Genomic DNA, 19232 nt, shown 5'->3' with positions numbered 1-19232 from the left:
TCAGGGAAATAAATCTTCTTTTATTCTTTCCCAGCAGCATAGACTTACTGAGTCCCAGGATCTTCATGGGCACTGGCAGTACCTGGAAGCTAACCATCAGTTTTAATGGGGGTCATACTGCTACATGAAAAATGCAAGAGTATAGCCTAGGTAGGTTGGAGTTGACTAGGCTTCAGAGCAGACCCCAGTGCACTAAAGAAGGAAAAGTGATTGACACCATTTTTATTTCCTAGTCTTTGTGATATTGTTAAAGAAATTGTAAAGAAGACATATTTTTTCACTTTAAAGTGGTTGTACACCTTTGAAATTAAAAAGGATAAAATAATTTCCTCACATAACATGTACTTGCTTCAATCCACAGCACCAAGTTTGGCTCTTGACTGCTCTCTCCTTCCCCTGCTTTATGCATAAGTCCCTTCTGACAGTTTTCTCTGACAGTGGGAAATCCATGGTGACAGGCCCTCACCCTCAGGTGATTGAAAGCCTCAGATGTGCAAGTTTCCATATGAGACTGTGTAGAGGGGGTGTGTCCTATCACTTCACTTGGGTTTCAGATTATACTTGGCTCTCTGCTCTGTGCTGTGCAGTGGGTGATGTCAGATCCCTGCACCCTGCTACTTGAAAGCTGAGCTGAAGCCACAAGGAGCAATATTTCCAGAGACATACTGCACAGAGTGTTCCATTTACAAACTACCAAATTCCACCAACATAAAGCAGGGTCTGAAGATGCCCCTGGTGATGCAATATATTAATGGTCCCTTTCTTGGACTTGTCACTGCTATTGTCATCTACCCAGCTGCATTGGTCATCAGTATGTTGGTTCCAGACCTTGACATAGACACAGATGATATTCCTTTGTAATTTTAATCTAATAGAAAGTTTGCTATATAGTCCAGTTTGCTACATAAATGCCTGAAGAAGCCGTAAACTTGGCAAAACATGCTGAGATTTTTGCATTTGCTGTAGTATGGAATATGTAATAAGGGGGCACTATTATAATAAATCTTAAGTGATACTAATAAAGTGCTCTTGTGCTGAATAATACCGCAGGTATCTCACAAATCAATACATGCTTCAATATACATTGAATAAATAAATGAAATCAATCAACTGAAAAAATGTCAATATACATAAAAGACGTGAAACTGAAGTGGAGTAAATCCTGTGCCCTGTCACCGCTTAGGAGAGATTGCACAAACATGTCACCTGGTGAATTATGGTAAGTAGCCTACTCATCGACTCACCATGACCCCTTTATATAAAAAGATAGGTCAGGAGAAGCTTTGGCAGGTTTAAGGGGCTGCCGACCTTGATGGAGAAACTCTGCTTAGGTGTACCAGGAGTAATGTTTCAATCCACGATTGCTCAGGAAAAAATATAGAGAGAACGGGACCATGGCATAATATCGTTTTATTTAAAATAGCATAAAATACAAGAATAGCCAAACGGCCTCTTACTTTAAAAGTGCCTTGCCTCAGCACTAGAGGGGGATGTGTATCAGACTGAATGAGTTGGAAGCTAGCCGTGCCGCTTCCGCTGCTTGAATTGGCGTGTGTTCCACCCCCTGGATCTCGGGAACCGAAAGTTCGGACCAAACAATGTGACCGGGATGCGCCTCGACGTACGTTTTGTCGTAATGACATCGTCAGGAAGCGTCCCGGTCACCTGACAAATGATGTTTATATTTGGCCGGAAAATCTGTGAATGGCTAGGGTTGAACTAACTGCATTATCACCATCTTGTGGACAAATAGGATAATGCACATTGTGATCTGAGTGCATTGTGAAAAGGCTGGTATATGTTAGTATACATTGGGTGCATTATCCTATTTGTCCACAAGATGGCAATAATGCAGTTAGTTCAACCCTAGCCATTCACAGACTTTCTGGCCAAATATTAACATAATTTGTCAGGTGACCGGTACGCTTCCTGACGACGTCATTACGACGAAACGTATTTCGAGGTGCATCCCGGTTACATTGTTTGGTCCGAACTTTTGGTTCCCGAGATCCAGGGGGTGGAACGCACGCCAATTCAAGCAAGGGAAGTGGCACGGCTACTTTCCAATTCACCCGGTCTGATGCGTTCATTCCCTCTAGTGCAGAGGCAAGGCACTTTTAAAGTAAGAGGCCATTTTTGTCTTTTATGCTATTTTAAATAAAACAATATTATGTCATGGTCCCGTTCTCACTATATTTTTCCCTGAGTAATCGTGGATTGAAACATTACTCCTGGTACACCTAAGCAGAGTTACTCCATCAAGGTCGGCAGCTCCTTAAACCTGCCAAAGCTTCACCTGACCTATCTTTTTATATAAAGGGGTCATGGTGAGTCAGTGAGTAGGCTACTTACCATAATACACTGGGTGACGTGTTTGTGCAATCTCTCCTAAGCGGTGACAGGGCACAGGATTTACTCCACTTCAGTTCCACGTCTGTTATGCATATGGACATTTTTTTGAGTTGATTGATTTAATTTATTTATTCAATGTATATTGAAGCATGTATTGATTTGTGAGATACCTGCGGTATTATTCAGCACTAGAGCACTTTATTAGTATCACTTAAGGTTTATTATAATAGCACACCCTTACTATCTACAACCCACATATCATGAAGGCAGTCTTGCACTTGGATGGGAGCAGCTTAAATAGCAAATCCAGTTTTATAGTTTTAAACAATTGTGTAGTAATTAGCACCTTTAAATTCCCTGCTCTTGTTATGCGTTTGTGTATTCTAAAATATATGGGATGTGGTGCTTGATGTAAACCTTTTCCTACCCCAAGTGACATACTTTATGTAACTCATGTCATTTAGTAGAGGGTAGGGATGTAGATAAATTACTTCTGAGGTTGTGAGGTGATAGACTGAATTGATGTTCTTCTATTGTAAACAAAGTAAAGACATTTTATTATACAAATTAAATCCCAGTTTTTGTACCTTAAAGAGGATGTAAACCTCGGAAAAAAAACAAAAAACAAACCCTGCAAGACAAAGGCATAATGAGCTAGTATGCATCGAATACTAGCTCATTATGAAATACTTACCTTAGAACAATGCTCTGGATCGGCATCAACCACCTGATTTACTTGTGGGTTTGTGGAACCGACGTTGTGACTGAACGGAACTGCAGTGACGTCACTCCCGTACATAAACATATTTCCCTGCTTCGTCCTAGTCTGTCCCTAGCCACCAGAAGCGGCGGATTGTCGATCGGGTCTCCTGTGCCACCGGGAGGCCCGGAAAGAGCAGTGTGAGGTGGCGGGAGGGGGGATGTCCTCTCCCGCTCCTCCGGGATAACAAAGCCGCTCGGTTGTTATGCCTGGATACATGATTGCCCGCTCTAAACTACGGTACTGGGATGATGACTGCAGCATCATCCCGGTATAACCCCCGAAAGCAGAATATGCACATCTGTGTACACTCGGGGGGAAGGGGTTAATAACCAGAAAAAATGTTTTTGCCAATTAAGACAAAAGATTAGTCTGTTTAAATCACTGAAATGAGACAAGTATAACATGATCAGAGTTTCATCCTGTTTTTCCTCACGACTCGTTAATTGCAGCCAAGTTTCTTGTGAATATCAGTATAGTTAAAGAATCAGCTTCAGCTAACTTGTGGGCAAGAAAGAGGCACATCATATTCCCTGTGAATAGAGCTCCTGATGTTTCCCTGTAACATAGGAGCTTTATATCATTTTCACAGAGGCTTACAAAAAAAAAATCTTTAAATTTAAGTTCAGTCAGAGCAAAAACTGTGTCAAGGGGATTTTCAATTTCTAGTATGTGGCTTTTGTTTACGACTGCAACGAAGCAAAAAAGCTTCTCCAACACAATTCCCAAAAGCTTCCCTGATTATGTGCAACTCCTTCAAAGAGCAAATCCAGAATCAACCAAAATGACAAATAAATGTATATTAGCAAGCTGTAAATATATGCAAATACATTGTGCTAAAATGTTTGTATTAAGACAAAGCAATCCGCAACTTATTACTTGTTCCTTTATTATTTCTCCATAAAAGACATGGTTTTATGCAGCAGATGTTAACACGTTTCAGCCTTGTCAACCTTGTTAACAATAAGGCAGACAGGGCTGAAACGCGTCACCATCTGCTGCATGTAAGTGTGTCTCTTATGGAGAACCTTGAAGATTTTAAAGAGCAAGTAAAGAATTGTAGATTGCTTTGTCTTAATAGTATGATTGCAGTTTTCAACTGCTTATCCTGCACGTGACTACTCTGGCACATCTCTCAATTTGTTTGGGGTTGTAGCACCAGAACTTTGTTGTATAGACTCTAAAATGTTTGTAGCTGGTAAGATTCCCCACATTCTAACTATTATTCCAATGAAACAATTCCCCTGGAAAAACTACAAAAATAAGTTCCCAGCACAGGCGGTCCCCGGGTTACAAACAAGATAGGGTCTGTAGGTTTGTTCTTAAGTTGAATCTGTTTGTAAGTCAGAACAGGTACATTCTCAGTCCGCCCCTATTCAGAAGATATCATCTCACTTTGTGTCCCAAAGTGGATTTTGAAAATTTTAGGTTGTCGTGGAAACTAGCCTTGATGATAAAGCATCAGTGGAGGTACATTTCCATTCCTAGGAGTAGATTTTCTCTCACTTCCTGTTGTCTCCCTTCATTTGTAAGTAGGAGTCATTTCTAAGTCGGATGTTTTTAACTAGGGGACCACCTGTATATGACTCATTGTTGTACCCCCATGGTAGGAAAGGAAAGGAAATATGTAAACCTTGACATCTTCAGCATTTCTGTTACAAGGAAATCTACCATGATGCTAATGTTCATATAATTTCTGCATCCAGTTTCGAACACTGGAAGACCAGCCTATTGATGTTAAAACAGTGGGGTATGGTGCAAGAGTTGCAGTGTTTCATGCAGGTTTTAATGAATCAGAGCTGCCAGCAAAAGTACAAACAAGGGGAAGCCAAGTAGGAATGGTAGGTTTTGTTGGTGTTCTAGCTAATGGGATATGATTAAATAAAAAAATAAATAAAAAAAAAGTTATCTCACAGAGGGGGATGTTGTATCTCTGGAATATCTGTGGGATTTTGTTAAGGGCACAGTTTATATTTAAAAAAAATAGTTTTCCAAATAGAATTTCTGCAATGACAGTTTCCAAGCTGATACTACTGATTATTCAAAAATAAAGATGATAAGCTGCATTTAAAGGAATAGTCCACCCGGAATGGATTTTCAGTTGTCGATAAAGACTTACCGTATATACTCGAGTATAAGCCGAGATTTTCAGCCTCTTTTTTGAGGCTGAAAGTGCCCCCCTCGGCTTATACTCGAGTCATCGCTGTCTGCCCGCTCGATCAGCGTGTCGAGCAGACAGACAGCGGCCATTCTATGATTCAAAAGCCGCGCCTCCGGCTCCGCCTTCGCCTGTGATAGGCGGAACACTGAATTTCCCAGCAGCCTGTGTTCCGCCTATCACGGGCATCGTCTCATCCTCGTACTACGGACGAGGATGATACGACGTCCGTGATAGGCGGAACACAGGCTGCTGGGAAATTCAGTGTTCCGCCTATCACAGGCGAAGGAGGAGGCGCGGCTTTTGAATTTTACAATGGCCGCCGACGAAGAGGGCACGGGACGGAGGCAAGGCAAGACACGGCACGGGACGGGACGGGACGGGACGGGACGAAGGCAAGGCACGACACGGGACGGAGGCTCGGGACAAAGGCTCGGGACACAGGTAGGCTGGACACACACACACACACACACACACACACACACACACACACACACACCTGTACTGCCCACTAAACATGATGGGATTTTTGTCGTGGCTATGACGCAAAGTGGCTGCTGGATGGTCTTCTCTGTGTGGGTGGCCAGCGGGAATAAATCTGCGACTCAACTATTCCCTTTTCCCTGCCAAAGTGAATGGGTCCTCAGCCCTGGTTCACACTATATTGCCATGCAGCTAACACTGCAAACCCTATTCATTTCCGCACTGCGTTTTGCGATCTGCTGCGGGTGTAGGTGCAGGTAGGCTGGACACACACACACACACACACGGATGGAGACACACACACACGGATGGATGGATGGATGGAGACACACACACACACACAGGGATGGATGGATACACACACACACAGGGATGGATGGATGGATGGAGACACACACACACAGGGATGGATGGATGGATGGATGGAGACACACACACACAGGGATGGATGGATGGATGGATGGAGACACACACACACAGGGATGGATGGATGGATGGATACACACACACACAGGGATGGATGGACGGACACACAGGGATGGACGGACACACAGGGATGGACGGACACACAGGGATGGACGGACACACACACAGGGATGGACAGGCATGTCTCACCCTCGGCTTATACACGAGTCAATAAGTTTGCCAGTTTTTTTGGGGGTAAATTGGGGGCCTCGGCTTATATTCGGGTCGGCCTATACTCGAGTATATACGGTAACAGTAAACTATACGTTTTTAATAATTCTCAGTTTTTCTAAGATCTCTACAAAGCTGTCTCTGCAATTATGAAGTGGCATCACCATCCTTTATTTCATATTTTAGAACATGCGAGCAAGGGGGAGGGACACCCTGGGGTAGGTAAATCCCAACATAATTGAAAATGCACGATTTACAGGACCAGGATTTAGGAACTATGAGGTGGGCCTCATTCAACCGGGTTCTCACTAAAAACAAGAAGTCAAACAGACTACATCTACAGCTAAAATATACCTTTATGGGCTAACATTTCAACATAAACTGTTATCTCACCTGAAGTGTAAGACGTTTTACTGCATTCCAAACAGTTCCCATGAACTCTTTCATCCTCTCTTCCGGGGTCTTGCTGTTCTCTTTGGAGGTCTGCACTAGCTTTGCTGGAACTGAAAGAGGACGTGATTCTGCACAACATAAGAAATATATAATTAATAATGGAAACTAAAAAAAACGGCATCAGCTAAAATGATACAAATCCCCAAACGTTTTTTTTTTTTTTTTTACTCTTTATATACTTTAATAGCTTAGAACACTTTGCAAATTATAATCATCATATAGACTCGAGTAACTTAAAGTAGAACTAGGCAAAACATTTTTTATTCAAGTTGGATAGGGTAGGGAAGGGTTAGAACTCCTGTAATGTTTCTTTCAAATCTGTGTTCCATTGGGGAGATTTACCTTCACTTTCTGTCCCATAACTAATACAGGAAGTGGGAAAAAATCCCTGAAAATTAAGGGAATCCATTGGGGCCAACCCAGGTCACCATAACTAGGGTCCCTTTTGCAAGATTTCCCTTTATTACTGTCCTAGGGACAACACAAAATGTGGGATTTTCTTTTACTTTTGATCATGATAAACAGGACAAATAAAGAGTGTGAATCTCCCTAACGGGAGCAGAGGTAGCAATACAATCCTGACAACTGTACTAATCCACCTCCAATCTGTCCACAACTAGAAAAAAAGTTTTGCCTTCAGTTATACTTCAAAGGATAACCACATTTATTGTACAGTTTGATGCTTTACAATTCCCGACCCTTTCCCCCGTGAAACTTTTAGAAAGAAATGTGTACATACTAAAAGGTGCAAGAAGCAGCGCTATAAATCACAAAGCAAATGGAATGAACTTTATTGATCAGATTCTAATGTATCGGCTATGAATAAAGTTGTTCACATAGTGACTGCCACAATGGGGACACAGATGGCAATACAAACTGACAATTTTAACCCATCCTGGTGTTCTGATGAGCTCATGTAGGGAAAACAACAGGTTCACCTACATTTCAAGGTTTCTCTAACAGCAAAGGAGAGAAGGATAGATAAGTGTCTTGGGGACTAAGAACCACAATTAAACTGATTGTTTTGTGGAAAAACACAGGTTCACTAAAAGTGGTACTTAAACCAAAACTAAAATTATAATATATTGCAGCTTACCAATCATTAGGTGTGGTGGCTATATTAGTTTTCTTTCTTTGAAGGCTCCCCCCCCCCCGTCTTTCTCTGGTGATTTGGCCAGTACAGACCTCCTATATTATTTGGATAAATAAGCACAGGGGGCAGATTTGGACAGCGGCATTGTCAGTCTGGAAGGAGGGTAGTATTAAGCCTAGTACACACTATTAGATTTTTTTTTCATTCAACTCAGTGGGTTTTTGGTACAGCGATCTCCTCCGCTGAGTTATTGTGTTCCGAAAGGGGGGCGGCCCCTCCACCAGAACACTCTGGTCAGCACTCTCAGTCATTGGCTGAGAGAGCTGATCGGGAGTTGGTCAGCTGCTGGTTTTCCAGCATGCGTGTCCAATAGAAGCTGGCTGTTTGTCCGGCTTCTGTCTGACTAGCTGCCATACACACGGGCGACATGTCGGCCGAAGTCACTTATTTAATGGTTTGTGTTCTTTCCATTTTCACCTTTTCACAAAATGGCACAATATATATTAACATATATTTGTTATTTATTAACATTTTTATCTTTTATGTTTATGAAGAATTTCTTAAAGGGGTTGTAAACCTGTGTTTTTTCACCTTAAGGCATTCTATGCATTAAGCTGAAAAAACTTCTGTCAGTCACCGGCACCCTAGCCCTCCCATTTTACTTACTTGAGCCCTGGAACTCACTCAGCGGTGACACGCTGTCCCTCTCTCCACGGGGTCACAGCTCTTGATTGGATAGATTGATAGCAGTGAGTCCATTGATTCCCATTGCTGTCAATCAAATCCAATTACGCGGGTGCCGGGGGCGGGGCAGAGTCCGGCATTCATGTCCATGAACACAAATGCTGGACTCGGGAGCGCGCCCGCAAGGTGCTTAACAATCACCTTCATGTTATGCTGTATTTGTGTATAATGATTTTATTTAATTTTTTTATATAGTTCTGATAAACATTAGCACAACTATATTGGAATGTGAAAAATAAAATAAAATCATTAACACCATTAATTAATTCTACAGGTCCTGTGCTTTTAAAAAATATACACTTTTTCTAACTTTCAAAGCTACAAGTAAAAAATGGTCGATGAACCGGAGGTGAAAAATGGTTTTACCAGCAAAAACCACCAGAATATGATTAAACATATCTAACAAAGTTAAAAAATATCTTGAAGTAATTATAAAACAGGGTATATATGTAAATCAAATACAGGATACAAATGTGAAGCATTTACTTTTTTTTTTAATTAACATTTTTTAAATAAATGTATGCTACACAAAAAAACAAAAAACAAAAAAAAAACAGAATTCCCATCAATAGTACTGTTAAAACACCTCAACTAAAAAAATATGGAATTTCATTTAGATATTGTAATCTGTACCTAAACGCAGCTTTAAGAAGATTCTGGATTCAGGCATATGTTAGGCGCATTTCATTTTATATGAAGACCACCCAGTAATTCAGGGTGGTCTCATTTATCAAAACACACTTTAAAAAAGCATGTACATGTGTTTAAGCTTCCAGATATGAGCTACAGTGTCCTTACTGATCTACAGTATTGACAATGAAAACATACTGCTACATATATGACTACTGTGTTCCTTAAAGTACTTATACTTTATGGGGCTTATGAAGGATGCTTAACCATACATTACCCTTTGGCTACTCGTCACAGTTATTATGTAAAGACCATGAAATAAGGCACTTTAGTACAACACATTAACTATGTCCAAATAGGTACAGCGCTAATTATTAGTTCCTTCTCCAAACAAAGTAGGGCTCTGTGCTGAATGGCATGCTCCAGGAATGTTTGGTTAAGCAAATGAAATCACGTTACACATGATCAAAGACTGAGCATAATCAACCCATCCTAACGCATAACAGCAATTACAACTGCGCCTTTACGAGCACTTACTGAAAGCAAATGCCTTGAAGAGTAGCATTTGATCCATTTTATTTATTAAACACTACACTAGGTATTGCTGAGGGATCTGGTCGACAGAATACATTCCTGGCACTGCTTCACAAGCCTTACTTATGGGCTAATGGCAATATGGCATTTTTTTTTTCTTCTCACTGTCTTAGTTAATGAACAGTAATCCAACAATGTCACAAGTCATTTGATAGATTGGTCAGAAAAACATTTAATGCTTCACTGGCTGCATTTATCTGTTAACATACACACATGTAAAAACTTTTTAAATAACACTTTAGTGTAACTTGAATGAAATGTATGCCTACACATACAAGTGCAACCTAGCAATTTTCTAGTGTTCTGGATGAATATGTGAAAAGGGGCAAAAAAATGTAGACTTTATTTTTTTGTTTTTCTAGCTGCCAATACATACATTAAGCACACAAAAAACAGAGACACAGGGGATTTACACGATTCCCTAAAAATGGCCACACACGCCTAATACCTGTGATAAAAGTAAAAACCCCAAGTGTCTCCTACACTGATTGGGAGATCATAGGGGTTAACTGGTACAGTATATTTTTTAACAAATGTTTGAATGGAAGTTTTCAATACTTTTGATGACGGCCATTTGAAAGTCCTTCAAAATTTGGTTTGCTTTTAACGTTTCATTTTGGAACAAATTGACTTTACCAAACAAACCACATTCACTGTTACAAATTTGTTAATTTGAGAAAAAATTCTATCCTGCTCTTTAGATGTTTCTAATCACTGTGGTCAAAAACAAACATCAATTTGAGCCCACTGACAATTGGAAAGTCAAACAAATATTTCTGAAACAAAACATTATTCAAGGAAAGTCTACTAGTGTATGACCAGCTTTAGAATAGAAAACACTTGCTACCATACAAAGATTTTCAAACATGTCAGAAATGGTCTGGAGAGACTGAGGCTACCTGTCATATTTTGTGATGTGCTAACTTCATGTGGCTAAGACAACAGGGGTTTCAAAGAGGGTGGTGCTGGAATTCTCGAATAGACCGGTCTGTACTTCTGGCACAAAATCCGGACAATTCAGAATCTGTACTGTAGGGATTTGTTAGCATAATATCCCAATGTAGAACATAAATGTTTCACTCTAGGTATGCTCTTTATTGCATACGGTATATGCTTTGATCCAACTTGGTGGAGTAATGGAAGATTAGCATCATTACATACTGGGCTTGACCGTGGACATTGTTTGGTAGTATGGCAGACAGGGACTCTAAAAGGTAATTATTCCTGAGTGCAGGTTGAGCACTGTATACGCTTTATACTATTTTATGGAATTATTTTTGATAGATTGTTTATCACTGAAAGTCTCTCTCTTAGATATGTTGGAGCTAATGAACTGGTTGGTGGCAGATTAAAATTATTGCAATGGTAGTGTGCGGCATATCTTGGCTCCTATGAGGCCTCGCATAACTTACTGTATAGAGGTTCCTCAGCCCCCTTCCACATTGCACAGTCCATGGAGGCTGTTCTCAAATAGTCCCATTAGTGGTCAACCCACACACATCTCTGGCTGAACACCTCCCTTCATCAATTCTACATCTCTCCTGATCCTAGTATATGGGCCTCCAAAGGAATCCAGTATCTTAATCACATATGATCAGATGGTGTTCTAAAAACTTTTGACTCCTTAAAGGATAAGTTCTCCTTTTTTCACTTTTTTTTTGTTCCTTCTAAATTCCAGTCCCCCTATGTACCAATATAGCAATAGTACTTATCTAGAAAAAATATCAAAGCTTTCCATTAAATCTACAGACACTTACATTACTTGTCCTCATCCATGTTTCCAAACGTATCCATTAGTAATGTTTTATATCCTGGACAGACATGACACAGGAAGGAGTTGACCAGCTGACCTCATTAGCACACACCCTGCATCATCCTCCCTACCACCTACCCACCCCATTCTCAGTTGCATGTTTTTTAACTGAAAAATAAATAAATCAGTGATCACCCTTCTCGCTAAATGCACAATATACAATCAGACTGCATAGTGTTTGGCCATCTTTATACAAGTACATAGAAGGGAGTGGACAGAAACACTCAGCTGCAAAGCAGCATTCACATATCTGCATAGTGGGAACTTTTTTTCTTTAAGTGCAGAGGGGGGGGGGGGGGGGGGGGTGTTTTGGAGCATTTTCAATCACTATGCATAGGGAAGCCCACCCACCTGAATGGGCTGCCCTGCCTGCACACAGCAATCACCCCAAAGAAGCTTAAGAACATTTTTTAAAGCAGTTTGGTGCATTTTTTTTTTACTGTGATTTTTGGTGCAGCACATTTCTGAAATGCAAGTAAATGCACAGATGTGAATGGGGCCTCGTTGTTCTTGTGTAAATGCACCAATTTCACTTTTAGGCCCCATTCACATCTAGCATAGTGGGAGCACACATTTTGTGGCTTGTTTTTTCTGTGACATGCATAGGGCAGCCCATTGATTTCAATTGGCTGTACTACATGTTGCTCATGGGACATTGTCGTTTTATGGGTTGCATGTTTTTTTTTATTGTGCATTTTTCCACTCGTATTTTCAACATGGTAAGATGGCAATACACTATACAATCTGATTGTACAAACATCCATGAGACAATTAAGTAAGTGTCTGTAGAATTAATGGAAAGCTTTAATATTATTGCAAAAGAAGTACAATCATGGTATATTGGTACACAGAAGAGCCTTTGGGTTTAATCTTGCATAGCTCTTTAATTTGGCATTTTGAAGTGTGCAGGAGATGATAGATGAGATAACATGTGGATAGAGCTGTAGTATTATAAACAGGAGAAGTGTTCCCTGGGTTCTGTAAAGTTTACCATACAATCTGATTGTACAATCTCGTTTGGATCTACCATTAACTATGTAGTGTAAGGGCCTGCCTGATTGGATACAGAGTGATTTGCTAGATAGGCGTTTTGTCTTATTTTATAAATTTGGTAAATCTAAAAGGAGATTGTACAATCATATTGTTTAGTGAATAGCCACATTTATGCACGTAAAATTACTAGTTGCTTTCAGTGTCATTAATTGTTAACGGCACACTAAACAGAAACAGTGAGTCCCTGCTATGCAGAGATGTAAACATGGCTTGGCAGCTGAGTGTTTCTGTCCACTCCCTCCTATGTACTTGTATAAAGATGGCCATACACTATGCAATCTGATTGTATATTGTGTATTTAGTGAGAAGGGTGATCACTGATTGATTGCATTTCATTTAAAAAATGTGCCACTGGGAATGGGTGGGTCTGTAGGAGGGTGTTGTGGATGTTGTAGGGTATGTGTGAACGAGGTCAGCTGATCCACTCCTTCCTGTGTCATGACCTCTAGTCTTTCCAGGAAGTAAGGCATTACTAATAGATATATTTGTAAACATGGATGAGGACAAGTGAAGTAAGTGTCTGTAGATGTAATGGAAAGATATTACATTTTTGAAAATAATTACATTAATGCTATATTGGTATGTGGGAGGGCTGGAATTTAGAAAACCAACAACAAAAGTGAACAAAGGTGAACTTATCCTTTAAGATCTCAATATTTCCTCCCTAACTCCTATCTGTTCCGATACCTTAAGGAGGGGTTCACTCGAAACAAGTTTAATACCTAGGCTGAGCTTGATGCATGGTGTAGAGGGTTTTGGCCACCAGCAGGTGCCGCCTTTTGCTTTTTAGCTGTACCTAACAACCTACTGCTGCAGGTGGCACTTTAACTAGTAGGCAATAATTTAAATCAGAGCTGGGGCCTCCAATTAATGGCATAAAAATACACTTTTTTAACAAAATACACAAAAATATGTTTCATTGATTTTAGAAACTATATTGTGCAGTTTCCATCCCAAACATTACAGGCAGATTCTAGTCTTTCCAGCAGGTGCACTTAGATCTCCAGATGACATCACAAGAAAGTTAATTATGTGAAAGTGCTGTTTTCCTACATTATTTCCTATAAAACTGCAATAACCATTAGAATCTTGACAATTATGGTAGTTTATATGTTCTTGCTTTGGAGTGAAGTCTGCTGAATGACATCATTGGAGTGTGAGTAACAGAACCCCACTAACATCACAGGCTCCCAGCTGAATATGTGCTGAGGTGTCACAGTGGATCACAACACAACACTTGTACAATCCACGTAGTCCTGGCAACAGCCATGGAAATCGCATTACAGAACAACTTTATAGTACATGCACAAGTTCTTCTAACTTGCGTTTCAACAGAAAATCATTTTTCTCTACATAAAAACTAAAAGGAGCCAAAAGCGAATAAGTAAGATTCTAAGAAGGCATTTAATTCTTAAAGTCAAGTCCATCTTTATAGCATTTTGTAGCTCTAACACATATCTTTATAGTTCATCACTTTACTTAAACCTATTGGCAACATGAAATGCAAATCTTTTTGACTGGCAAAAGTGGTGTGCATGCCCAGAAAAATAGCTGCTGGGATCAACAGGTTTTTAAAGCTGATCACCAGAAATTACAACTGGAAAGGACTGCGGAAGGTAAGGGCAAAGTGTTAATTGCCCTTACCTCCATGCTTTTGTTTTCAACTTCTAGCTCTATGAAAATTGTGCAGAAAGCACAGTGGTGGCATTAGCTCAATGCTCTCTTTTTGTCTGTCGCATATAAAAAGCCCGATGTAATAAAGTGGCAGTACAAATATATATTTTTTTTTTATAGCAGCCAGACAGATTTAAACCAACTTTGGTACCTGAAGGTTACTATTACACTAGGCTAGAAAAAATAGCAAAAAAGCAATATCTCCCACAAATCATTTAAGGAGCTGATTAAATTCTGGATGCAATTAATTATACAACTTGGATTTAGTTGTTGCTGTAGTGAAGCAGGTGCTACAGGAAGGATCCACACAGCAGGGGACATGCCATCCAACAGTCCCAAAACTGTGGTGGATGCTGAAGATGCTTCAGCTGAGACTGGTGTAATGGAAGGCAGGATGGATTATTAATTAACCACTTTCGTTGCATGCAAGACTGGTTTTGGCTTGTTTTCTCCCTTTGAAAAGTGAACTTTATTAAGGTAAGTACACAAACATATTCATAGAAGGCACAACGAGTGATATGTAACAGATGAAGTTACAAAAACGGCATAAAGTGGGGTTTGTTTATTCCCCAATAACACTGAGTAATAAGGCACAATATATGAAATATAAGAGAAAACAAAGAAAAATACTGTCAGTATTAAAACATGCACATAAAAATAATGAAAAACAATACAAAGTTGTCGATAGATACATCCAGATGTCAATAGTGAGAGACCAGGGGATTGTATCAAGAATATAAGGTATTCAAACACACATTTCAGAAGATTGTAACCAGCGGTCCCAAATTTTATTATATTTAGAGGGGCATGTAAATGTGAATGTATAAGAATTTTTTAAAGAGCAAGGTGTTATTTATTTCACATATTCAGGTGGTAGACTCGGGAGGTGAGTCACTCATCCATTGCTTAGCGATTACTTTTCTGTCTGTAAATAGTGTTTCTTGTGGGAAAATGTTGGTAAATGTATCTAGGTCTGAGTCAGGAAATATTCCTAATAAGCACTGTTTGAGGTGTAACGTTAAAAGAGAACCCATAATGTCATGAAGGAATTTGACAACTTGTGTCTAAAAGCCCTGTATGATTGAACAACTTCAAAGCAAGTCGTACAATGTACATTAGCACTGTTACACATCGGGCATAGAGTACTTTGCTCGCTTTTGTAATGGGCCAATCTGAGAGGAGGAGGATATGAGTGGTGCAGTATATATAAGTGGGTCAGACGGTCTGACAACTTGAGTGATACTGTCTTGCAGGTGTCTAGTGCATCACTCGTTCTTCCTCTATATTAACCATATCATTCTCCCACTTTGTCTTAATCCCATAAGCTATTTGGGATGAGGAGGGAAGGAGTAACATATACCATAAAATATGGAGAATAATTTACAGGGTTCTGTACTTTCAACCATTTCCATTAATGTGTTAGGGATTGACTGAGTGAATTTTGATGAAAACTGTTTTTCATGGCATGGCGAACCTGCAGAAATCTGAAGAAACTGAGGTTGGGTAATAAGAATTCCTCTCTGAGCCCATCATATGTTTTGAGATTACCAGCTGAGAGAAGGTGACAAATAGTAGACACCTCTTGTATGCCATATGTTGGCGCTAGGGACAGAGAGGAGCTCTGATAGAGTTTTATGCCATGGGGGAGTATAGTCATTGAGTTTAGGAATATTCAGCTTGTCAGAGGTCAAGTCCCATAATTGTCTGTAGCGGTATAGAAGGGACATTTGATCCCCTACAACTTCAGCTCCCGTCAAACCACATGCTATAATGCTAAAAGGGTCTGAGGATGGTTGTATCCAATTTGGGCCAAGCAGGGTATTAAACCATATACGGTTTTATCAACATGGTGGTTTTGGCTTTTAATTTAACTTGTGGGTCAGGTGATAGATCAACTAAATCAAGTACGTACAAATTCTTAATGTGTAGTAAATGAACTTTAAAACAAGCCCTCAATAACCTATGTACTTGCAAGCACTGTAGAGCAACGCACCTTTAAATTCACAGCAAATGCACTGAAATAATTCAGACCATTTCCTCAACAGCTTATCTCTCCCTACTCCCTCTCCTAGCATTCACCCAGCAGCCTTCTAATCTTAAGGCCCCATAAGCTCTTGCAAATAGGGCAGTTTGCATTTAGCTGCAGGAGACCCGGGGGGGGGGGGGGAAGGGGGGTGTTATTAAAAGAAATAGGAGGCTGACAGCTTCTGCAGCTATTTGTGGCTGATTGCACGTATTTGCCCTGACTGTAGACAGTCTGCCTGCAGCTAGTCACAGGGCAACATGCTTGGTCTCCTGCAGTAAATTGCAACTGGCCTCAGTTGCATGTTTGACTGGGGCCTTAGAGTTAAGACAAACAAAAGCTCTAGAGAGGGGCGGGGGGAGCTGAGCTTCCAAGGAAATGACTCTGCTCTGAATTTTGAGACTGAATTGCCCAGTAGTACATGCCGCTACAGACATCGGTAAAAGCTTTGCACATACTTTGTTTACTCAATTTAGGCAGATGAGGCTTGTACACTGCAAGTTTTAAAACCATGCTACAAATTCTAAATCTGACTGATAGCAAGACTTTGATTGGGCCACTGTGGAAATTAAGTTCACTACAATTGTACTTTGATATAAATGTTCTGCTGAAATATAACATTTTCTAACAGTTTTATATCTATTTTTCTCTGACTGAAACGTGTTATCTGGCACAAATATCCTTAATTGTGTACCTAACCATGTTTATTTCTACTTGAACAAGAAGACTTGTTGACAACGGACTTCCCTACTTGAATCTGCAGGTCTGATGTTTTCTAAGCTGTGGAAAGTGGTAGATTTACACCACGTTTCACTTTGAATTTCATGTAAATATTGATTATTGTCTATATGGTGACTGTACAAGACTACACAAGATTCCCAGTTTAGTATGACAACAGACTCAAAAAAGAAAGAAAAAATAAAAATAAACGTAATTTACAAAACCATGATTTTAAAGACTTCAGTGGAAAGAAAAAAAAATATTTACAGAATCAAGACTTCATATGGAATAAAAAAAGATTGCATTACATCATTAAAAAAAAAAAAAAAGTATAACCAAAATAAATAAATAAAAAACACAGCAATAATAATATACCCTCAAAGAAATGTTAATATTCCAAATATTAAAACCACTATGGTTAAATAAATGCATGAAAATCAAGAAATCCTTCCATATTCTCCTGAATCATAGGACTACATACATATACCAATGCCAACAATATTTCAACATGCAAAGTTTTAATATTTGTGACTATCATTTATTTTTATTTTTTCTGGGCAAAACTGTATATTATTGTATTTTTTAGTTATATGTTTGTTTTTTGATGATCTAATACAATTATCTTTAAAACAGGGAATTTTGTGTAGTCTACAAGCTATAGACATAAAGGAAATGCGTGACTTTGTAGTTATTATTGAAGTCTATATGACAACTGTGTCGCACAAACAATGTTCAGAAATCTACAGAATGCTTTCATTTTAAGTCAGTCATGCCAGTGTTGCTCTTGGTGATGGTGACCATGATAGATATAAAGGTTCTTGTTCAGTTACTTCCTTTTTAAAGATGGCCATATGTGCTCCAGCATCAGCTCCCTGTCACATGCACCCCCAATGGAGACTACAAGCCATTCTAACACATTTGCCAAGGCGCGCTCCTCTGTTGTCACGATTAGGGATGAGCTCAGGCGTGTTCGCATTGAACACGTGTAGAGCCCACCAGGAAGTCGGTGCAGCGCTGCACTAATCACAGGCAATGAGACATTGCCCGATCTCTGCAGCCGCACATCAGGGCAATGTCTCACTGCCTGTGGTTAGCGCAGCGCTGCACCGACTTGCTGGCGGGCTCTGCACGTGTTCCATGCGAACACGCCTGAGTGCATCCCTAGTCGCCATCATATTGTTTGTGGAATGATGTGCAACCAAGGCTGGAGGGAGCGCATGTACACAAGAAGACTGGAGGAGAACAGCAACACAGATGCTCAAAAGGATAAAAAGGAGCAAACTATACTTAATGAAATAAGTTTATGACACACAGCACTGCAGCAATTTAAGGGCGTACACATGGCAGTTTTAACTATGCCCAGGAACAGTTCATACATTTGGTGTGGTTTGTTTGAGTGCTTTGAAAAAAAGCTCAATTAACCTCCCTGGTGGTATGATTAGTTTTAGGTTTATTCGTTTTTTGGTTTTAGGTGCTGAAAGCGGTACAATTATTTTGCATGGAATTTGGCGTTTTATATTGTAGTCCTGTAATTCTTAAGAATAACTCTCTTATATCTGTTCAAACCAGAGTCTAGCAGACATCCCAGGTATGATAAAGTTTATAATATAATAAATAATAATAAAAATTATTCAATAATGTAATCAAATCCAAAAACACTGAAATTTGCTAATTTGCAGAATTGTCGCTGTCATTAGATTTAGCGTTTGATGATGAATTTCCGCACAAATCACTATCGCTCAATTCTGCAAGTGATTCTAATTTATTATCGCTGTTTTGTAGTTGGTTTAAAATCACTTTTGACATAAAGGGACACTTTTTGGTTGCTATGGACAATCTCCAAATTCCAGGCAGAAAAAACAGTATTTATAATATAAAAGTGCATGCAGGGCACTGCACAGACCACTAGGGACAAAGGGGGTGTGTAATGTTTTTATACAGTACTATAATCTACAAGATTACAGTACTGTGTGTGTTTTGTGTTTTTTTTACTTTTTTGAATTTGGCGCCGATCTCCGCTCTCGTGCACCGAAATGTCGCAGGGAA

At 39.7% G+C, this 19232-nt stretch overlaps 1 protein-coding gene across 3 annotated transcripts in view; it reads right to left on the bottom strand.

Annotated features, from left to right (window-relative positions):
- VPS13B (vacuolar protein sorting 13 homolog B) overlaps window positions 1-19232 on the bottom strand; it is a 1337220-nt gene that overhangs the window by 691982 nt on the left and 626006 nt on the right. For all 3 annotated transcript variants that reach the window (XM_077493096.1, XM_077493095.1, XM_077493097.1), the window contains one exon: window positions 6783-6910. In XM_077493096.1, the coding sequence (XP_077349222.1) occupies window positions 6783-6910 (128 nt within the window). The remainder of the gene's footprint in view (window positions 1-6782; window positions 6911-19232) is intronic.

This window comes from Lithobates pipiens, unplaced genomic scaffold (genome assembly GCF_037356315.1).
Source record: "Lithobates pipiens isolate NorthernLeopardFrog02 unplaced genomic scaffold, aLitPip1_a1.2 Scaffold_19, whole genome shotgun sequence".
NCBI lineage: Eukaryota > Metazoa > Chordata > Amphibia > Anura > Ranidae > Lithobates > Lithobates pipiens.
The sequence above is the reverse complement of the archived record's forward strand: the minus strand, read 5'-3'. Positions and strand labels throughout refer to the sequence as shown.